Raw genomic sequence first — 24,015 nt, forward strand, 5'->3', positions numbered from 1 at the left:
AGAAGTTGAACAAAGTCCAATTCACGCCGTAGGTCTGACCTACCACAGTACATTTGTTGTAGTATAGATTTTGCGCTCTGAGGATTCAGTTTTAGATAGCAGTATCAGCTTCTGGTGTGCAAGTTTGTCTCGGTTGTAGTTTTTTCTCCACTCTTGTTCCAGGTTTGTTTATTTTTTTCAGGCCTCTGAGGTGGAGTGTGCATCGTCGTGCTATAGCTTTCTTGTTTGAAGGCGTGATCGGCTTTTTTGGTGTTACGGCATGTTGGGCTTCTATGATCCATTTTCAGATTGACTCGGTTCTTCCACCTGTGTCGAGTGTGTCAAAGACAGAGCTCAGTGGTTTTGTGGATTCTAGTCTTGTGTTAATATCCATGGTGTTTAGGGACTACCAGATCCTTTTCTGAATTGGAGCCATGTTTAGGTGGGGGGGAGGGGGGCTTGTATTCATGTCGGAGGGTGGATCGCAAAAGGTATTATAAGGCAGTCATTCCAGAGAATGTGAATTGGCGGTGCAGTTGCCACCAGGGTTTTTTGGCTGAATATTCCATCGAGGGTGTTTCCAGCCAAGTGGTTTGCTCCCTTCACAAATTGTTTGCAGATGCATCGCTGATAGTGGAGGTTAGTGATTTAGCAGAGTTGGTGTCTTCCTCTTCGACCCATATATTGGAAGTCCCCCAATATGATTAGGTGGTCATATTTAATGGCGATGTTGGTTATGGCATCTGCAAATGCCCCCACGAAAGGGGGATTCTATGTGGGTGATCTGTAGATGACTGGGAATGAAATATTGGTTTGGTGGTCCAGTGCTAGGTGGAGGGCCATCGATTCACAGTTTGGGATATTAAATGATAGTGCTGTTGTGTTCTTTAGTTTGTCTTTGTATGCAACAGCAAGACCCCCTCCTCTTCTATTGGAGTCTTTGTTTGAAGTTGCTGGGTATGGATTTGTGTACTACTACCCTGAAGTGTGAGGAGTTGTCTCGCTGCCGCTAGACAAGTTTTGGTGAGAAATAGGATGTCTGTTCCGCCTTCACTGAAGAGATCATATATTTCCATTTTGTGCTTTGACATCGCTCGGACGTTGACTAGGATAACATGAATCCTTTTGTTTTCTGAAGTTTGTATGTTGAGTGTGGTGTCAGTGATTTCATATGGGGTAGGTCCTTCTTTCCTTTTGATTCTGCAGAATTTCTTTGCTTCAATTTCTTTGTTCAGTATTTCGAGAAGGTTGCATTTTGGGTTGATGTGAACTTCTGGGTTGTCTGTTGATTTGTACAGTTGAATCCTGCTCATAGTGATGAACGGTGTATTGTGATCATTTGGTACTATTGTAATTCTTCCATCCATCTGAGGTCTGTTCATGGTGTTTCCAGCATACCTGCCTATGTGTTTGGGATGATTTATGGATGGCTGGTCGTTGCAGTTATTTGTGAACAGACTCCTCTAGAAATGGATTTAATGTAGGTTTTTTCAATGTGTTGGTTGGTCTGCACTGTGGTTAGGCCTTATTTGCGTCTGTCTTTTGTGGAAGGATGCATTTTGATAGGATTTTTAGTTGTTGGATTGTAGTTTTGACGGTTTGTCGGTTCCTTCTTTAGGTTTGGGGTGTTTTAAATTAGGTTAATGATCCTGGTCCTGAGAGCCAGTGTCGATTAGTTCCGTTGTTGAGGTTATGAGCACTACGATTTTTCTTGGTTAGCCTGATCGGTGGCGGTCTTAACAGGCGGTATTATTTTAGCTGTCCAAACTAGTGGTTTGCATTTACTTGGTTTGGTGATAGTATCAATGCCGCAAGGGCCTCACAAGTTGTTTCTATGTTTCTGGGCAAAGTGCAGCAAGGCGCACCAAATGGTGGTGCAGTAACGCAGTGGTGGAGTATCACAGGGGCACAATGGTCCAGGGGCACAGTATGAAGAGGCACCGAATAAACTGGATTCAGTTATCCCCGAGATGATTTTGCAGCAGGGATCAAATGGGAAGGCTCCAAGCAAGGGTTTCTTCATGGCTGGATGCGGTTCTGTGCTTTTTGGTGCCCTTTTCAAGAGCCAGGAGAAGACTGAATATCGCAGACGGACTCTCGTCGCTAATCTGGTCCAGCACTCTGTTGCTCGATTTGGAAGAGCATGCACTTCACAATGGCTTACGGTCCCAGGGTATTGGGGTATTGCAGCCCCGCAGGGTCGCCGCACGATATGGGATGGCTCGAAATGCAAGCCTTCTTGAGTCTGGTGGATCTCACCAGGCTTGGGTTGGGGTCGTCGTGTTTGGGACCCACAGGTCTATTGGAAATAAGGGTAACAGCAGGTTCTGGTTAGCAGGCTCTCCGCTCGTTGAAATCGGTACAGCCGTCTTTTCTTCATCTTCCTCTTCGGTTTCAGCTCCAGTGGTCGACGTGAAGCTTCCAGGTTCAGGGTTTTCATTAGGAACTACAGCACAACTTCTGCATTCTCTCCTTGCATTTTAAAGCAAGGGGTGATCTGGCTATCAAATCAGGACAGCCATGCCCCCCAAACCCCCACTGGGAGTTGGTTCTTTTCAGGCAAGGTGAAAGGCAAAGGGCTCCAAGGGATTCCTGCCAAAGACAGAACTTCCACCAAGGTCGTTCCCACCTAGAACAGTAGGAGAAGACCTCAGAAATGGCAAGCACAAAAGAAATGGTGAAAAAAAGGAGCCCACCAGTTTAGAAAAATGGTGCCCATTCTGTGCATTACAGAGGCTGACTGAACAGCCTGCGAGTAATAAAGACTAAAACTCATGAAGGTAAAACCACTGCCACCAGCCATTCATATAAACTTGTAATTGTAACAAAATTTTACACAAAATGTTTCACATAAAGGGGACGGGGGAGGATACCCGCTCACTTATACAAATTTGTTGAAATTAACAGGGAAGACCAAAGGGGCCACCCAGCCTAATCCCCAAACGTTGTAGGAAACTATAACTTCAACCGTACACTACAAAGAAACATAAAATGGTCACCCATATAAAGAGTAAAAGACTGGGTGAGGGGAAAAATATTCCCCTTCACCAAAGGACAAGGTAAAAAGGTAAAACAATTACCTAGTCGAAGCAAAAGGTTCCGGGTTTGACACAGGTCAGGAAAATTTATCATAGATATGAAAATGTTCCCCAACACCAACATAGCAATTATTCAAGAAGGCCATCTGGATGATCTGCTGGAACATGTGCCATTTGTCACAAGCAGAGAGTGTCTATGCATTGGTATGGACAATGTCTTCACCCTAACATACTGTCAAGGGGAGCACAACAAGGGCCAGACAGAAGAAACCCTTTTATCCCCCAATTAAGTTGGGCTGTAAACACAGCCTCATTTTTAGAATTTAACATGCGCTGTCAGGGCTGTTTTTTTGGATTTACAACTGGCATGAATTATAGGTAAGCTCCCTTTACACCCCGAGGCATTGCTCCATTTTACCCATTCAAAAGCAAATACTTGTAATCTTGTAATCCTTTTTCCGGTGGGGCATATGAACACAACTTCCTATTGGCACCGGGGGGGGGGGGGGGGGTGCTCCAGCCAAACAAGTTGCTCGAACATGGGCTGAACCTCATGGTAGAAGCCCGTGTTCTAAGCAAGATGGATGCTGCAAGAACACACCCTGCAACCTCCCCCCTTCCCTCCGCTCCCCACATCTCCGTTCCCCCACCCAACCCCTCTCAGCAATACTGCTGCTCCTGCATCCTGGGCAACTATGGAAATGGATGAAGGGCTCCGCATGCAGCCCAGTCTTCCATCTCCATGGTGGCCTTTTTATGTATGCATATGTTTGAATGAACGGGACTCCACAAGTGATTGTCCCTTTTATATATAAACAAAATAGACGATCAGCACCCCAGATTAAAACTCCAAGTTGCCAATAGCAATAATACCCTCACCAGTGGCTGGATGGCCAGCAACGGCACTGTGGCACATCCTTAAAACCTGCGGCTTAATTAACAATAAGCCCATCACAGATATTTTCAAATCAGAGCAGCGACAGGATGGAAGACACTGCTCAGAGATCCATACAGAATTCCTCTGAAAACTGATTACCCATACCGCATGTGGAAAACATCAATCAACATTTGGAGTTAAAGAGAATGCATTGAAATGCAGTTTTGTGATCTTGGGCAAACACATTGGAATGGAGTAAACCACATTGTCTTGTTTTAAAATAATGCCCCTTCTCTTGTATACTTATATCTGAAATTCAATAAATATCATGAATAATATTTCATTCAAGACCCAGCAATAATTTTGTAAAGCTGGTTCTCATGTATGCATGTGTTGAAAGCATAACCTTATATAAATTCAAGAGCAAAATGGGACTCGTTCTTACCAGCTTCTGGAACCAGCCACTCTTCGAAATGGCTGAACAAACATTAACATTTGCAGAATAAACAATTAACGGCACAAATATATTGAAAACATTTGGTTATTCATCATTACCCTTTTCCCAATATTTGACTTTTTTCCAATCAATACCGAACAAAAAGGATATGTTTTAAAACAGTTGAAAACATTCACCACACTATTATTCTAAAAGGACTCCAAGTCCATCTATCACGTTAGCATATAGACAGGTCTGCCAGTGCACATAAAAGACACAAATGGACATGGCCTCCTTTATGTGTGCACTAATCTCACAATGGCTGACCGCACAGTGGGGGAACACAGCCTTCCTACCTTGTGGGATGTATACAGTAGATAAGCCAAAGGAAAGTGTTGTGTGTGTCAATAACTAAGATCCCATAGATGGTCCTGAAATAATAGACCTTTGATTAAATACAGACTTATACATATAAAAAATAATTTCCCATTTTATTACAAATTCATCAACCAGAACATCATCATAAAACACTATAAAATGGTAGATAAAACCCCAATCACGTAGAAATATACAAGGTACAATACATTATACAGTGTAAATCCAGGATAGAACTCATCTACTGTCCATCAGAAATCTGGAACACACTAGCATGGATCTAATGATCAAGCTTTCCCATGCTGTGAATCACGCCCTAGTGTAATGTACATTGCATATTTGTATGAGATTGTGGTTCTACCATTTTATAGTGTTTTATGGTGATATTATGTGATGAATTTTGTAATAAAACAATTATTTTGTATATGTAAGAAAGTCTTTATTGAGTTAAAGGTCTATTATTTCAGGGCATACTTTGGAATATTCCTATGAAGGGTAGTTATTGAATAACACAACAGCACTACTTCGTGTGCACATACTGAATAATTATCTTAAATTGAAGTTGTGGGATCGTTATATATAACGTGCGCTAGTTTCCACTCTCGTTTTTTCTCCAATTCAAAGAATGGTGGCAGCGAGTGACTTCTTCCCTCAAACTTCACACAAAGCTTGATATCAATAAATGGAGAAAAATTGGATTTGGGAAGGTATCTCGTGCTCAAACCACACAGTTCACTGAAATCAACTCAAATGCCATTCGGAATAAGTCCATTAATAGGCTGAGTAATCTCTCTTTAATTCTGTATGTTGCAGACCGCCTTGAATAATTATTTGGAAAATCATAAGCATCAGGATCATCAACACTGCATTGCAAATCACTGGCTCCTCTGTTCAGGAATGGGAGAAAATCTTCTCTAGTATTATACCACAAGTAAAGTAGAAGAAGTAGCTGCTCATGGTCTTCTTTGTCCCCCACAAATCATAATTAGAGTCTACATTTGACTTTCACCCCAATTGTCTACTCTCCTCTCTCAGGAAAAAAGCATTGGGGCACTTCGTACAGAACACCCCAATCTCAAATGAAAAAGTGAAATGTCAGTGTGGTTTTTCCATTGGGATCTACAAACCAATTTTGGGAAGCTTAAGTACACACATCCTGCCCATTAGCTACAATGTTGTCATCTTTATATTTCAGCTTTACATATGCCTTGGGTGGTAGCAGTGCGCAGTATAAATCAACATTACATAACTATTCACTTGTACACATAGTTGAAGGCAGTTTCCCTTTTAGCCATGAGTTACATAGGCATATTGTAAGGAAGGCATGGTATCAACAGTAAGACAGACACAAGTGACCACAGTTCAAGGGTGTTTATTGAACTTTCGCACAAGTCTGACAAACACCTATCTAATCCTAAATCTACAGACGAGAGCAAACTACGACCGTCAAAAAATAATAATGCAGTCACAGTGGAGTCTTGTCAAAATAAAAGTGCCTATGTCATCAAAACTATTGCCAATCCTTACCACTAATTTACAAATAATGTGGGGTAGTGTTCATGTAAAAGAAAGACGTTTTCACAAAATGATACATCAGGATGTTCGGGCCGTTGCCCTCTCTTCCCCAAGTTTTCAGCACGGGTCAAGGCGGTTCACTCGAGCAAAGCACACCTTCAGGCTTCTGCGGCACAAGAATACAGTTCTCATTTCACAGTTCAATACCTTCTGTGTTCAAGTCTCTTTACTTCTTGCAAGTTTCTTGACTTGGAGGGCCTGGTCTACAAACAACACACAAACGTTCCTTTCCCAGAATTCAATTTGGGTGTTCCCCCTGGATCCCCCTAAATCGGGCTCAGATCCCTTTCATCAACTCAATTAGTCTCCGTCAGCTGGGCTCAGACCAATTGTGATGTATACCAAACTATCAAAGACTTTCGAATGTACACAGGGTTTAGCTTGACACGTTGCATGAGCACTTCAATCTCAATATTCCTTTTCTCACACTCCGCATCTGTTGGATACTTAACGGAGACTTTCAAATGAGCACCCACGTAGCGCCGGACCACTCTCTACGATATCTATTCTTGGCCTCCCAAAGTTCAATTATAAAGTTCAACTACTCCTTTTGATTTCCAATTATGCTTGCGTCGCTCTTTCAAATGCCTCACACACACTTCTCTTTATACAAAGTTGCTGCTTGCAACCTTGGTTCAAAACACAAGCTGGTTTGGTTTCAGACTCTCCGACTCACCAGCTGTGCTGTCTTTTCTGATTCCGCTTTGTTGTAGGAACCAAGGACAATACCACAGCAGCAATCGCGCCTCCCCGCCTTGGTTATCGACGTGGGAGAGCCCTGGGTACCTCCGACATAGTGTGCAGGTTTGATCAGCCTTAGTTCCTGGTCTTCGGTTTCTAACTTTCTAAGGCACACAGCCTTTAGAGGTCAAGGGTACGTACTTCCTTGCGACCCTCTCTGGTCTCGCCGTCTTTCTCCTTGTATTAAACGGCTTGGAACTGCTGTTCCCTCGTGTGTTTTGCCTCGCTTAGTGTGTGCTTTTGGGCTCTTGTCTTTTATCCGTGTGTGGGGAAGTGTGTTGGAAGTCAGACGTGTGTAATGATCCGTAGCTGCCTGACCTTGCTGGACCATGGTGTTGGGACATAGCAGGTATACGGCTCTGGTGTTAGTCTGTTGTCGCTCACAGTGGGCTGTCCGTGAGAAAAAGTTTGTGTCAGGAAAGGGGGTGGAGGGTTGAATTCGTAGGTATCCTACCAGGTAGGATGGGGAAAAGGTGTTATTGGGAAGGGGATGCCACGTGTCACCCTCCTGTGTCCAACTTCCACTCCCCAAACACCCCTCATCCAGGTGATCCTTCAGCACTGGTCCACCCCCAGGAACTGGATCCAAAAGCGATGGCTGTGTCCTGACCACCTGGATGACAAATCCCTGGGGACTAGCGGGTGAAACGTCTTCAGGTGTCTCACAGTAAGTCCTAAGGAGAGTACCCCACAGTTTGTTCTGCATCTGATAGGGTCTGATATCACAGCAAGAGGTATTGATAGTTAAGACTGGTGCAGATCATTTGGGTGCACTACTGCCTTGCCTCACGCCAGTTAAGAACTATGCACTTTTAGAAGGGAGCTATCTGCAAGCTATGGTAATAGCTAGTAGGAATAAAGGAACCACCCCTCCCCCTCTATTTACTTCCTTGCCCAAACACCTAAACTGCATAGACTGGTTAAGCTTCATTGGAGTGGAGAGCACTCTGAAATGATAGTGACAATCAATGTTGGGGTGTACTGCGTGTCAGCCTTGATGTTTACGACCTGAGTGTACTTCATTCCTGCTGAAAGCCTTATTACGATGGCTGCATGTCGGTGGGTAACTGGCTTGACTCAGACTGACACTATGCTCCTCCAGGAATTCTATAAATAAGCCACTACTTTCCAACCAAACTCAACCTTCTTGAGTTGCAGATGCTTTTTTTCTACTAAAATAGGGCGGACGAGAAACTCAAGTGTCATGTCCCGATGCTTCTCATCACCTTCCCAGTGCTGCTCCCCGCACACAATCTCTACGTCGGCGCTTACACTGCACCACATGGTATGCCAGCTGTTTCTGCACCTATATTTCTCAATACCAGCCGAACACACGCATCACAAGCATTTCCTTGTCTAACACGTAAGTAAAATGCGAACGATGTCAGGAATGAGCGCCTCTCAACTCTACTCTTTCCAGTTGACGCAGTGCTTTCCACCCGTGGCTGCCTTTCTGATTTCCTGGGTTTCGAACTTGCCCAACGCATACTCTGACTTTCCCTTGGTTCTACCTTTGGCTTGTTATGACATTCCCAGATTGTTCTTAAATTTGGCCCACAATCTTTGAGTGGAGTGCAGATTTCCCTTGGTTTGTTTTTGTGCTTTTCCGCATTCCCACGTCTTCTGCTCTTCACCTATTTCTGGATTATTCCTACACGGGGTCTCAGTTGGTATGTCAACTTGGGACTTCTACGTGAAGCATTCATCTTTGTTGATTGATTTGCATAGGTTAATTCCCTTAACTACACCCATTGTTCTGCGCAGGTCATGTCTTTTTGGACCTTTAAGGAGTTTTTTTATGGCCATTGCATACGTCTTTGAAACATTGCTGGATTTTCAACATGATTTCTACTTTATTTGGTCCAATGGTCTTTTACTTCGTCGTTCAGAAATCTGCGACTGAAGTATTGTGCTGCAAATCATTTGAGCTCAAGCAAGGACGTTTCTTTTCTGGATCTGGCATCGTCAGTCAAGTGTTTCCATAGATTGTAACGCAAACCAAATAAAATGAATGTCTTGCTTTTTCAACCCACAATGATACATTTAAGGGTTTTGCTATTGGGAGGTGAGGCACTCAGGCCCAGGGGACTTTAACATTGTGATGTTGTGCCCCTCCAAGTTGGTTTCCCAAAGACACCTGACAATATTGATGTGTTATGGTTACAGCTGATGTTCAAACCTCTGGGGATGGGAGGGGAGCAGAGTGGGGGAGGGAGACAGTTTGTTTAAAGGGAGTGGGTGTTAAAAACTAAAACATATGCAAATGTTGAGTGTATAACAGCCTCCTACAGGAGTTCAGACAAGTTTGAATATAAGTTGTAACTGTGCAGACAAAAAGGGTTTGTTGTTGCTTTGGGCTGAGACCTAGAAAGGTAGATTTCCCAGGACAGTTACAGGGGTATTGGATGCAGCTAAAGATGTCATGATTTTCATTAACTGTTGTACAATGTGTGGCATAGAGCAGGATGACTTAAATCAAAACATGGTCATTTGTCCTGATGCGATAGCCAATATTTCACACAACATTAAAAGTGGTAAATTAACCTCTAGGGATATTTCTGAATGCGTTTGCATGCCGACACCTCTTGCTCTTGGTCCATTGCTATTTGGGGATTTAGAGTATGTGCTGTGTATTTACAAAATGGGGGCAAAGAACACAGCCAAGGAAACGCAAAATCGAATCAACAATATAAGATGAAGGAATAAGACCACTCTACGCAGTAAACACATGGTAATAGGTCAGACACATCCTCTGGTGACACTAAAATACTGGAACCAATACATTAAATTAACACCCATAGCGTGAATACTGCCTGTACCCTGAGAGAATAAATAAAAACCCAAGGAAAATTGTAAATTAATTTGCTTCTTCCGAAAGCCTCTCCTTATGCCCGTGAGGTAGAAGGAGCAACTGCTATTGGGACATAAGAAATACACCTGCTTGCTCCTCTTCCAGGTCCAGTGCATTGTACCATATTTATAAAAGAGAAGACTTCAGTATTAATTGAATGGAGAATTAAAGGCATCAAACTGTGCTGGCACTACTAAAGAAATGTTTTTGTATTTAATTGTGCAAAAGCTGTTTCTACTGAGATGGTTATACAATCCATGCTTCTGTGAGAACCAATTCAGTGTTCTTTCATAGTATAGACTTCTTGTAGAGCCCAATATGTGTTTCACATAACACACAGCCTCAAGTTTGCCAGTAAGGACCGAAATCGCTGCTGCGAAGGACAGAGAAAGACAAAAACCATGCAGCTTTAAGTGTTTAAAGCTCAATTATTCAGAAATGCAAGCGAATAATGTGCACAAAGTAATAGTGCATCACTATAAAGTGAAATTCACATATAAATGGCGAGTATGTGTTAGGCCGGTTAGATTCTAGATCAAACAAATTCCAAAATAAAAAATCTAATTCAAGGTTAATGCATAGAGGATATAAGAAACTGTTTGGTCTGTGCTATGATAGGGAAGTCCATACGTTATTACAAGGATACATATTAATTTTCAAAAACCAATAATTAACTAGGCTTGCAACAGAAAAAGTTAAAGCGCTTAAAATGTTGTGGTGCACTAGCATTGGTACGTGCTTTGGGTAAGTTAGCATGCCAGGTCAAGCGTGAGTGACAACTCATACCCGTTGGAAAGGTTTAACAGGTTTTATAAATTACCAACTGGTTATTAAGTATCATAAGACTCCTGTCCTCATTTGTACAAGACACTTACCACATACATCTGATGCTGCAAGACAGATTCACAACTCAACTATATATTGGTTACTCTAGATGTACCACACTTTACACAAAACTATGAACACCAATTTGTTCTAAAAGCTATATATTTCTAAATAATATAAATATAATTTAGCTTCTTCTTACTTAACAAAAATGTTTATGGACATGTTACATTTCAGTGCTGAAAACAAGGTTTTTGTTCAATAAGCAGCTCTACAAACAATCTAGAGGTACAGCTATGGGGACACAACATGCCTCAACATATCCTAATTTATTAATGTGCTAAGTGAAACTGCGGTATAACACTATTGACAAATGTATTAATAGCATTTTACTTTGCAAAAGATGTGTTGATCCTTGGTTTATCTAAATAATTTGGAATAGCAACGCAGAGAAAGAAATATTAATTTGTGCACAATTTCAATAACAGTTTAAAATGTTTAAGTACTATGCAGCACCATGTCATTTTCTTTTTGTGTTCTTTACAGCAATGATGCTCTATCATGCACAAGGTTTTTTTGAGGAGCTTTAGAAAGAAAGCATGTTATGTGCAAAACATGTGCTAGTTTGAATAGAAAGAATATATTAGGATATAGAATTGTCTAATTTCTTTTTCAGAATAATCAGCTTTTGCACTATGAAATACAAAAAGCACTCTTCTGTAGAAGCGGCCGCATCTTTAGATACCTTTCTTTGTTAGTTCACTGCATCCTAAGCGCTGCATCACTCATCACAGCTTTAAATACAGGGTCACTACTAAACTGGCAACCTTGCAGGATTGACCAGGGGCTGTCTGTGGTCAACTGAGTGATCACTATTTCAGTACTGCTAGGGGCCATGTGGGGATTTGTAATTTAAGGGACTGTCTAAGTGGCAAACACTGAAGCAAACATCAATCTAGAAGGTCTGGAATAAAAGGTCTGTCTAATGGACAGTTGCAGTGGGAGAATGAAGACAACTATGGTAAGAAGCAGATTTGAAATATCAATAGCTAGGTACCTATGAGTATGTGAGATCCTGAAGAGTCCAATTAATTCAACGCTCAATGTTTCAAACAGTCTAGCCATTTGACTGGGAAAAATATTGGACACTTATGCCTTTGAGCACTTCTAAAGCACCAAAGAAACAGTACACACATCAAAACAAAGGCTGCCCACTACCCACTACCAAATTTACCAGGTTACTCACCGTCGTGACCACCTTACTCCTAGTCCATAGTCCCCTTTCCTCCATACTTTTGGGACATCTCTCCGTCCTGTGGGACGGGACCGGAGCACTTTGTAAAAAGCATCCAACATTTTTTTTCAAAATGTGTCCTTCGTCTTTTCTTACGCGGGGCCCGGCACGCAGCCGTAATCCCGCCCACCTTGGCTCCGCCCGCGCATCGCCCATCAGTCCTTTTCTATCGCCAGGTCAGAGACCTATTAGCAATAACAGAGGAACCTTATTAGAGGGGACGGCGGCCGGCCGTATGGAGGAAAGGGGACTATGTACTAGGAGTAAGGTGGTCACTACGGTGAGTAACCTGGTAATACTCCTACGTCCTGTCCCCTTTCCTCCATACTTGTGGGAGATTCCCAAGCACTCCTTACAGGAACTACGGGTGGATGGAAATACCCCTTCCTGAAACAGGTTCTTCAGCACAGCCTGACCAAACTGAGCGTCAGCTCTAGAGCTCATGTCGAGACAGTAATGCTTACAGAAAGCAGACGGGGAGGCCTAAGTAGCTGCCCTAGCGATGGACTCCCAGGGAACATATTTCTGAAAAGCAACCGCAGCTGCCTTGCCCCGCACCAGGTGTGCATGGATACCTTTAGGAGGTTGCAGCCTTTGGACGGTGAAAGACTCCGTGATGCAGGCGGAAATCCACCTGGAAATAGTTGCCTTAAGACGCCGGCTTTCCCTGAGGGTTACTGAAGGGCACAAAAGTTGAGAAGAACTCCTATGCTTGGAAGTCCTGTCCAGGTAGAACTTAAGAGCACTTCGGACATCAAGACAGTGCAGAACTCTCTCAGCCTCTGAGGCAGGGTTCGGAAAAAAGAACAGAAGGGAGATCGACTGATTCAGATGGAATTCGGTCACTACCTTCGGTAGGAAAGCCGGGTTTGTCCGAAGGACTACCTTGTCCTTATGAAAGACCAAGAAAGGATGCTCCACCGACAATGCCTGGAGCTCACTCACTCTCCTCGCTGATGTAACGGCGACCAGAAAGGACACTTTCCAAGACAAGTACTTGAGGTCTATCGTAGCCATTGGTTCAAGGGGTTTATGGCACAGCGCCGTCGGGACTACATTTAGGTCCCATGGCGGGTGCGGATTACGAACCGGAGGGTAGTGGCGTGTCAAGCCAGCGAAATGCCTCTTCACCACTGGGTTAGTTAGAGAATAAGAACACAGGTCTGTAGAAAGGTAAGCGGAAACCGCTGAGAGATAAGTCCTGCATGACAGAACATGAACCCCTGACTCTGCTAGGGAGGACACGAAGGACAGCACCGTGTCAATCGTGGCCACCCTCGGATCCAACTTCTTCTCCAAACACCAATGACAGAACCTGAGCCATTTACTCCTGTATTGAGATCTGGTCGAGGGTTTTCTGGCTGCCTGGATAATGCGCATGTTATCCGCAGACAAACTCAGATGCTCTAAAGACTTGAACTCAGGCACCATGCCGCCAAGCTGAGCAATTTTGGGAGGGGTGCCACATCTGTTGTTCCCCTTGGTGAAGAAGATCGGGAGTTACTGGTAACCAGATCGGCAGATACATCGACAGGTGTTGAAGTTCTGAGAACCAAAACCTGGCCGGCCACCACGGGGCTATCAGTAGAAGGGAACAGTTCACAGAGTTCTTATACTTCCAAATTGATCGATGAACTAGAGGCAGAGGCGGGAAGGCGCAAGCTCTCATGTTGTGCCATGGAATATCGAGAGCATCCCCCAGAGAGGAGGCTCCAAGCCCCCCCTCTAGAGGCATACTGAGGAAGCTTCTCGTTTACCGCCGTAGCGAAGAGGTCCACCTCCGGTGTGCCCCAACGCGAGAAAATCCATGAGAGGACGTCCGCCTTCAACTCCCACTCGTAGCTGACCACTGTCCGCCGGCTGAGGGCATCCGCTGTGACATTCAGCTGGCCCGGGATGTGCACTGCAAGCAGCCAGACACCATGAAGCACGGACCACTCCCAAATCTGGATGGACAGGTCCACGAGGTGGGGGGGAAGACTTTGTTACCCCTTGCTTGTTTATGTAATACATTGATACCACATTGTCCGTTCTTCTGCGGACCACCTTGTTGACAATGAGCGGTCTGAACGCCCTGAGCGCTAGGAAGATCGCCAGAAGCTCCAAATGATTTATGTGGAGTAGCTTGTCCTGAGGCGACCAGAGGTCCGAGACCTGAAGATCCAACGTCCCACCAACCCGAGGAGGGAGGAGTCCGTCGTGATCGTCACCGTGGGGAGCGGGTCCTGAAACCCCCACGCCCGCAGACAGATTGCTGAGAGATGACCACCAATCCAGGTCCACACTCATGGAATCTGGAATCATTATCTGCATGGAATCCAGATCCACTGCCTGACGCCATGAATTCCGAAGAGCCATCTGGGTCTGTCTCATTTTGAGACGAGCAAGAGGAAGAGCCAGTACACACAAGGCCATGAGGCCCAGAAGCCTCTGGAACCACCAGGCCAACATGCTCTCCGACTGGGCAAACATCTGACACGTGGCCAACAGATCCGCCATTCTGTCCCCAGTCAGATAAACTCTGCAGTCGATTGTGTTCCAACTAAAACCCAGGAAGATCAGGTCCTGTGAGACCGTCAAGGAGGATTTCCGCCAGTTAACCGACAGCCCAAGATGAAACAGGAGCTGAAGGAGAGACTGGAGGTTGCCTGCTGCTGCCAACGGACAAGGGCTGCGTAAGAGCCAGTCGTCCAAATAAGGATACACATGGATACCCTGGAGACGAAGATAGGCCGCAATCACCGATATCTTCGTGAAGACACGCGGCGCCGAGCTGAGGCCAAAAGGAAGCACCCGAAACTGGAAGTGCTCCTCTCCCAAAGAGAAGCGGAGGCATCTCCTGTGTGGATTCCAAATCAGGATATGCATGCACGCATCCTGAAGATCCACCACACTGAGCCAATTGCCCACCTGCAAAGAGGAGCGAATCTGGCCGGGCGTGATCATCTTGAATTTCTCTTGGGGTAGGAAAAGATTGAACTGGGAAAGGTCTAGGATGGTGCGCAGGTTGGGTTTGGGCACCGTAAACAGCCGGGAGTAGAAGCCCTCCCCTCGCTCCCCAAGGGGAACCGGTTCCACAGCTCTGAGGTCCAGAAGTTTCTGAACCTCGGCCTTGAGGGAGGGTGAGCTCGACAGCTGAAAAGGAGGGTTGAGGGGTGGGGTAGGGGGTAAAGGTAAGCGGAAGCCCGCTCGAGCGACTGACGAGACCCATCTGTCTTCTGTGATGGTCTGCCACGCCTCCCAATGAGACGCAATGCGTCCTCCCACCGGGGTCTCGTGCGAGCGCAGAAAATCCTCATTTGGCAGGCTTATCAGTGGCGGTGCAACCTGAACCTGATGAGGAGGCTGAGGAGCGGGAGAAAAACCGCATACGCTGTTGTCTACGGCTGTTATTACCCGCAGGAGTATCCACTCTGCAAGATTTGCGGTCGAGGAAGCCCCTAAAACCAGAGGAAGGTCGACTTTGCGACAACGGTCTCTGGGATTTGAAAGGAGCTTTAACCAGAACAGACAATGATTTAGCCTAGTGCTATCCTTGGTTTTGGTGAGCTCTACATCAGTAGAAGACTGAAAAAGCTCCTCACCATCGAATGGAAGGTCCAACATCTTGTCTTGAACTTCCAAAGAAAATTTAGTGGCATGCAGCCACGCCTGCCGTGAGGTATCAACCCCAAGCATCAGGCCCCGAGCCGAGGGGTCTACGTGATGAGCCGCAGCCTCCAGGAGATCCTGGGCCAAGACCCTGGCATCGGAAAGGCCTCCTTTGAAATCTTCCAGCTTCTCAACCGGGATGTGCTCCTCAAACTCCGAAAGACCTTTCCACATCCGCATGTTAGCTCCCGCCAATATCAATTCGGGTTGGCCTGCCTGAGCTGCAAGGCCGAGTTGGCGAAGATTTTCCTCCCGAGGGAGTCGAGGAGCTTGTCCTCCTTTCCCAGAACCTGAGTAGCCGTCGTGGAAGAGGATGCTGCAGGCTAGGACTGCAAAGTGGCCGTAGCCACCACTGTGGAGGAGGGAGGCGGACAAGACGACAGGGCCACCTCTTCCGAAGAATGCAGCCTGTACCTCGCGTCAATCTTTTTATTGACAAAAAGTCCAGAGTCTGGCTTTTCCCAGACTCTTCGGACCTCGGCCAGAACGTCCTTCTGCAGGAACAGGCCGGTACGCTCCAAGGGAGACAGGGTGAACGCCCCAGAAAGCACGCCCTCCTGCGGAGCGGGTGCCTCGGGCACTGGAACATCTAAGAAACTCATCATGTCCAGTAACCGGTCATGAAAGGCTCTGATAGAGCGGGGAAGGTCCTTGTTGTCCTGATCGCCTTGAGGGTCATCTGACAGGTCAGGATCCTGCTGAGCCATGTCAGGCACTTCCTTGTCCACTGGGGACAATGGAGGCAAAGGCGTGCGAGCAGGGGGGGGGGCACCACGGGCAAGAGAGGCGCCAGCGGATCCACCGGAGGAACAGGTGGAGCCGGAGGCGCCGGTGGACACATCTCCTTGAAAAGCCCTTTGAAATATTCCCTCATGGGGTCGGTGCGCATAAGCGCTTGAAATTTAGCGAAAAAGGCATCCTCAGGAGATAGTTTCGGGACCTGAGGAGGCCTCTCATGAGGTGGACAAATCCAGGGATGTAACGGGGACGGGTGCCACACCGGCCCCTCCACCGACGTATCCACATAAATCAAAGGAGCCGCCCCCGCGGGCAACGAAACATTGGGCAGAAGAGGCATCCGGGTGTTCCAATCATAAACCGGCCGGTAAGGATGCGCACAACGGACCTTAGGTTCACCCAAGAGACCAAGCCCTACACCAGAAGCCGATGGCGTAGTTGTAGGGGTAGCACCAAAAATGGTTGACGTGGTCGTGGCGGGAACGGGCGCCATTTTGTCCTCATCTGAGGGGAACTGCGGCACGTGAGGAAGTGAGGCAGGGGTCCCCGTCGATGGATCAGGGGTCTTAATCTTAGCCTTAACATAAGGAACCTCGGCCGAGCCGGTACTGAGGCCTGGAATGTTTTTGTGACATACCAACTGCCAACTGAGCCTTCGAAGGAAGGACCTCGGCACTGCCGGTAAAAGAAGAACTTTGCTTCTTTGCCCCTCAACAGATCTGGTGTCACCACAAGAGCGGGAACGGTGCGCTTTCACCGACAAAGCCTTGACCGGCCTCTCAGAACTGTTGGTAGCTTTAACCTCTGTACGAGGGACCTCGGACCCAGGCCCGATAACAGCCTTTTCTGCGCGGGCCTCAGACATCCGTTCGGTAACTACAAGCCCAGCCAAGGCCTCGGGGCGCACCCCGGTTTGTTTCTGAGGGAAGCCGACAGAGGCCTCAGAGCGAACTCCGGTACCCCACGACTCAGTAGAACTGGGTCTACAAACAGCCCCCACAGGAGGGGCCTTGGAGCGTACTCCGGTGTTCACAGGCCCCTTACGGAGACCCTCGGAGAAAACTCTGGTAGAATTATTAGGCCCAACGGGCACCTCAGGGCGAACCCTGGTAACAGAGCGATCAACGCCCCTCCCAGACCGAGAGGAATCCGGGAAGGTATCCCCCCGGTCGGGTCGCTCTGAAAAGTAAAGAACTTACTGGGCGTTTTTTCTTCTCGACGATGAACGCCTGAAAATGCTAAGGAGCAGTTTGTCGGAACACCTCCTCCCACCGCTCCAACCGACGTTGAAGTGCCCAGACCGAAAGGGAGTCACAGTAAAAACAGGAGTCCCAACGGTGTTCCGGACCCAAACACTCTAAACAAAGAGGATGGGGACCCGCCCTCGCGAAGCGACGGTAACACGATGAACAATCGAGAAAGTCTAATTTGAAACACAGACTAGTAAACGAACGCCAGCGAGAGCCAGAGAGGGGAAAAAAGGAAGAAAATCTTCCGAGGATGCAAGTGCGTCCGGCCCCGATCGAGCTGAGAAAAGGACTGATGGGCGATGCGCGGGGCGGAGCCAAGGTGGGCGGGGTTACGGCTGCGTGCCGGGCCCCGCGCAGGAAAGAGAGGAGGGACACATTTTTGAAGAAAAAAAAAATGTGGATGCTTTTTACAAAGTGCTCCGGTCCCATCCCACAGGACGGAGAGATGTCCCACAAGTATGGAGGAAAGGGGACGGGACAGGAGTATGAGTTTAACTGGAATAAATGTCAATTTGTTTGCCTAAGAAAGGTTTCGGTGGTAGTAAATTTGTCGACATCACATCCCAGTAAAATTGCAATATTACATGTTCGATAGCTAACATGTGAACAATATGAGGATCAAAACCTTATGTCTGCAGCCAAGCAACAAGAAAAGTGATTAAGTAATACAAGTGAAACGTCTATGTGGCAGACCAACAATGTCTTGCACTTGTATTGCCTAGATCTGTGCTTCATCATTTGAGCTTTGCAAAAATCAAACTGTTTCTCCCCCCACACCCTCTTATAAATCTCCCCCCATGCAACTCTGCCCAAAACATCCTAGGCTCCCCAAATTAAGTGTTGTGATTGACATACTGTTGTAGAATGTCCTATTATGTACTCCTGAAGCAGAGATCTAGTGTTGGCCTTTGCTTCAACAAGTAACATGTATGCCCTCCGAGGACATGAGGTACTGCTGCTTGTTTGAAAACTCCATTTGTAATACTGCACATATTGAGCTTTATAAGCTGCTGAGAAAACACTTTCATGAATGCCCAATGGCTGGGCAAACCCTCTACTGAGAAGCAGAGTATAAACAAGCCTTACAAATGTCAATAAGCGAAGGCACTAGCGCATGTAGAGAAATTCAAAAGAGGATTAGAAAAGATAACAAAAGAAACTTGCCAAAGGGACATGAATAAGGAGGATGGACATTTTACAAGTGCTGTGCGAGTATAAAGTTCAGATCCAGCTGAAAGTTCCTCAGAGAACTTGGACGTCAGTGACGGCTAATTTTTGACCAGGATTAAAAATACCGTCTGCATGAGACTGCGCGAGAATCTGTTTCCTTACCTCCCTCTTCCATCTGGCCAGCCATTCCTCTTTCTTCCTCTTGCTGACGAAATATGGGTCCCCAGCTTGGAAGGTATGTCTTTTCTGGGGCCTCTGACGAAGGCTGAGATCCCAGCCCAACCCTCTGCGTGGCCGACCTCGACATCCCTGCTCAAAGGCAGTTAGAAAGACAATCAGTACAGCAATGGAACTGCAGAGGGTGCGCAATCTTTTTTTCTTCCTTTCTGGCTTTCTTAGCTTGCTTAGATTTTGCAGCAAACAGGAAGGTTGCAGGGGAGGGGAGGAGGGTATGAATGGTCAAAGGTCTGACCTGACAGGAGTTACTTCTTTCAGCCTATCTTTTCCTCAGCGAGGTGGGACCCACATAGCTCCAAGTCACTAGGTCCATCCTGGTCTGATTTCCAGCCTCAAAAAGATTCAATGATGCATGGTTCTGCATGTCTCAAAAAGAAAGACATTTTTCCAGAGTGCTTTGGGATGGGTTATAAGAAAGCATAATTTTTCAGATTATAAAATTGACCATTTGACAATCTAATCCTTGCCATTCACCTTGCACACGAATGCACTGAGAGGTAAAATTCACATTCTTCTCCATAAAAAGAAGACTCTTTCAAGTACATCACAACATGTGCTTGAAGACGAAGTCCTTGCCCAGCTCACAAGGGCTCCTCTCATGCATTTCTTTTTTTTTTATATCCCAGTTATTTTACCCAACCACAGCCACAACATTACTTTATCTTGAAAAGCAATAAAACAGTATCACCAAAGGAGTTTCTCTCAAACCAGAAGTCAATCAAACTGACAAAACGCCTGCGTACCAGAGGTTTGCGGAAGCTAGCAACTCAACATGTAATAAGTTCCACAATTAAGTTGTTCAATTGGTAATGGGGAGTAAGACCAGTGTTTCAAACTCAAGGGCAACGGGTCATGTGCATACTAGCAAAACTGCTATTTCCCACAATTCTGCATTTGCAGTAGCATAGCTCTATGATTATCATGTAGTCCCTGTTTGATGAGATCACTAAAAAGAAATACAACTAAATAAAACTGAAAGCTTAGCAATTTTTGCTGCAAACTAAGTTACTGGCAAACTTTAGAAAAATTGCCTATAGAGAATTGCCCTTATATAATAAAACTATAATGTAATAAGTGATCAAAGAAAATGCTGTACACAGTGTATGGTTTTCTTGGACATGAAAAGCAGGCTCTCGGGAAGTAGACATCCGCAAGGTTGTTGAAATTAACAATTAGAAATTGTTTGGATCTATAGTAGGAAAGAAAACTCACAGTCACAACCTCAAACAGAGGTTTCCTGGAATAAATCATCTGATTCTTCCACATCGTTGTTATTGGGTTAGTTATTGAGAGCAGATCTAGCTTCATGAAGTAATGGAGCGCCTATTAGTACTTTTCCCCGGATTGATCATTTATGGTGGTCTCCCACTAGGCCACAGAAGTTTAACCAGTCAGGCAGAGAGACTGATCACTCTGCAGGTGCCAGCGTCAAATCTCTTCATCAGATGATGAGGGCATCATAGAAATACAAGACTCTCTAACAGAAATTGTGGGGTGTTTTGCGGGTCATTAAAACACAGTCTGTGCTCTCAAACTGATAAACTGATACATTTGCAAAACCGGTGTCCCAAACCAGTCAGTCCCCAATTCTGTGTAGGAATTTAGGACAAACATACATAAGTAAATGTGTCTCACGGATAACTTCAAAAGAACGGGGAGGAAAGAAGGCTGCGGAATACGAGGAGAGAGGGAGACATGAAGTCAAAGACATCTACCAAGTAAACCTTTTTATCAGATGAGACCAGGTGGGCATGGCATGCTGGAAAAGGGGTAGACTTCCACAGACAGGCCAATAATTCAATTAGGCATAACGTGCATGTGGCTGACTCAAACAGTAGCAAGTGTTACATTAATTTGAAAATATAAATTTGAAAGATTAAAAAAAGTTTGTAAATCTATAGTTGGAAAAATAAAAGTGAGAAAAATAAGAGGACGTCAACATGTGGTTACACTGGGATACTGAGGGCTGCCAATCTATGATATATTAAAAAGAACAACTTTAAAAAATGACAGCAGGACAGTTCCAGGGAAACCTGAAGGTGTCGTTCTGTTTAAATAAGATACATGACAACATGATGGGGACCGCACACCATAGGAGAGGATCAGGGCAGGAGTACGTCACAAGAACAATAGAAAGAAATGCACATTAAACAAATGTGCATTTTCCAACTTAAAGGGCATAGAATGCAAAATATGTAAAAACATGTATTTTCAAACTTAAACGTTTGAGATTTAATTTGACAACTTTGGCGTTTTAAAGTAAGTTTTCAAACTAAAACACCTAAAATCTCCCAAACCTACCTACCTTCAAGAGGCACAGTCATATTGCAACATGGGGGCATTTATCTGGAAAGAATTGTGTCACTGAAAGTCTGGTAGAGTGGAGGCCAAGTCAATTTTATTCCATGGCAAGTGTGGTGGACTCTGCCACAGTTGCATGGCGATATCATTGTGTCCCTCTGCCAGGAAATCGGCTGATTCCAACATAGCCTACACTTCCCTTTTTGGATTATCAGCGTAATTAGAGGATCTTCTTTTCAACAAAGCAGTGAAAATCCTGGCTGAAAGACAATGTTCAACATTGGAATATTGATGAACTTCTGTTCAGTGTTTTGTAGCTAGCTTTTTCATACAGATTTTCATGCTGGCTCAAAACTGGCCAACTAGAGAAAAGAACTAGCAGTGATAAACCTATAACGTCAACACAGATCATGCCATTTTGACGCATTTTTATCTAGAAATAGTTTTATGTAGTTTCCTCAGTTGTAAAATGCCCTGAGAAATAGAAATACAGTCCCAGAAACCTCTCAGAGCTTGGAGATTAGTAAATCAGTTGAATTTGTTAAGTAAGCGCCACACTGCATGAGTTTACATTTTTACATTTCTAGCCATGAGTGTGACACACATTGATGCTAGTTAACGTTGCTATACCCAGAGTACAAGTGTTCCAGAAAAAGGAAAGAAAAGTACACAACAAAATACAAGGAATGGCTTGAAGAAAACCATTTGATTACTCCAAGAATGCCATTTCAATGATGTTACTTCAAAGCTATTAAAAACATGGGCAAAAGTTATTTAATGTATTTGTTTTTGGTTTAATTACAAACCTTTACAATTTAAATTCAACTCAGCATACCAAATCGCACAATAAAAAAGTTAAAAAACATAAAAAAATAGGAACTATACAGATAAAAAGGCCAGAAAAACAAAGCACCATATATTATTCCCATATAAAGAAAAAAAAAGGAAGACATCTCACTAATCCAAACACAGACTTGCAACAAAAAAAAAAAACTCTGCTTTAAACATTCCTCCCTTCCTATGTTATCAACCTATACAAATGTCCATGTCTTGACAAATTACGCCAATGCCAGGCTCACAGGCCTGGACTGGGGATTTAGACGTTTCTTCCACACTTCCTCCAAGTCAGAAACCCTTTTCCTTCTCATTTCCAAAATATGCTCATCTTTCCAGGTTGAAGGTGAAGCACTCCAAGAACAGATGCCTTACAGATTCTACTGACTATGCCCCTGCAGAGCCTACATGTCCGATCTAAAAATTCCATTAACCCCCTCCTTATCTGTACATCTTTCGTCGGTAGCAAGTTCCACCTCAGCCTCATTATCAGATTTCGGCAGGACTTATTCGGGAAGAGTATTAGATATGATTCTACCATGCCCCTTAGTTTATGCTCATGAGAGAGGTGGTTCAGGGAAGTGTCCCCATGAACTTTGTCCACCGTATTTACCCAATCCTGGTCATATAGGGCTATTTCTCTACCTTTTCGGGATTAGATACCAGAATGTCATTGTCCAATCCCAATTTCACTAAGAAGTTCTCACAGTTTAGCTTCAATTTTTCCAAGTAGCAATATGAATTGAGAAATACATTCCCACTCCTTCTCAGTTCCCCATTAACTACCCTATACAGATCCTTAGAATTGGAAGACAATAGCTTATAATATAAAGACAGACACTTCCACTGAACTTGCACCCTTATTGAGAGAAGGCCCAGCTCATATCTAATGGCTTCTAACAGAAGCCCACCCGGGACCCCCAGTACTCTTCTCCATATTTTCCCTTCAACCCCTACCAAACAATTATAATTCTTAGCGGGCCGCAGTTCCAAGCCATATACAAGCCCTGGGACTTCCTTCCCTTCTTCGACCTTGCTTCCCCTCTCCCCTCCAGTCTACCTTTGCAGCAGTCTGTAGTGATACATTCTGGTTTCACCATCACCGTCTTGTGGCCTATGCTGGATTTGACTTTTATGGACTTCATTGATTCACAGTGCGTCCCCATTTCTCAACTCTTATGCTGGACTTCCTTTGCATCTTGTACTCGTGGTGGCCCTGAATCATGCTGTTCCCATCTTCATCTTGTATCCTGGCTTGCAATATTATATGTTACTACTGACTTCTGCAATTGTATTCACTCTCCCCTCTTGCTTCTCCACTCTTTTTGACTGCTTACTCTCTCCTCTATCCTCCTCTCCCTTTCCCCATCTCCTCCCCTGCTCCCCTTACTTTCTTCTATGCACTTACTCCATCAGAATCGTCCCTGGACCTAGTAGGATAGCAACCTCGTTTGTCTCCTCCCCCCTCCCTTCACCGCCATGAGCACTATCTGAAATGTTGTCAAGCCTAGTATGATAGTAGTTTGTTTTCTTCCTCCCCTACCTTTCTGCACCCCTCTTCCTCACCTTTTGCTTTCCTCCGGCTCTACCAGAAATGTTGTCTGACCTAGTATGATATTGACTATCTGTTTCCATTTCCTTCCCACCCCACCCCCCTCCCTTCCTTCCTTACCTATGTCTTAGCTCTTGCAATATCTAAAATGTCATCAAGGTCGAGTACGATAGTTATTTCACATCCTTACTGTTCATGGCCTGTGAGAATGTCATTGTATTTTCCCTTGTTCCCTCCCTTGCCTTGAAGCTCTTTGAAACAATGTGTACAGGCACTATATAAATAAACTAT

General features: G+C 45.0%; 1 protein-coding gene across 2 annotated transcripts in view; it reads right to left on the reverse strand.

Moving 5' to 3' along the window:
- Positions 1 to 24,015, reverse strand: part of DNMT3A (DNA methyltransferase 3 alpha) — a 2,439,715-nt gene that overhangs the window by 1,661,392 nt on the left and 754,308 nt on the right. The window contains exon 6 of one of the 2 annotated variants that reach the window (XM_069605556.1): positions 18,963 to 19,109. The exons of the other annotated variant lie outside the window; for it this stretch is intronic. Within the exon in view, the coding sequence (XP_069461657.1) occupies positions 18,963 to 19,109 (147 nt within the window). The remainder of the gene's footprint in view (positions 1 to 18,962; positions 19,110 to 24,015) is intronic. 2 annotated transcript variants of the gene reach the window in all.

This window comes from Ambystoma mexicanum, chromosome 4p, assembly GCF_040938575.1.
Source record: "Ambystoma mexicanum isolate Mex_15411 chromosome 4p, UKY_AmexF1_1, whole genome shotgun sequence".
NCBI classification, from domain to species: Eukaryota; Metazoa; Chordata; class Amphibia; order Caudata; family Ambystomatidae; genus Ambystoma; species Ambystoma mexicanum.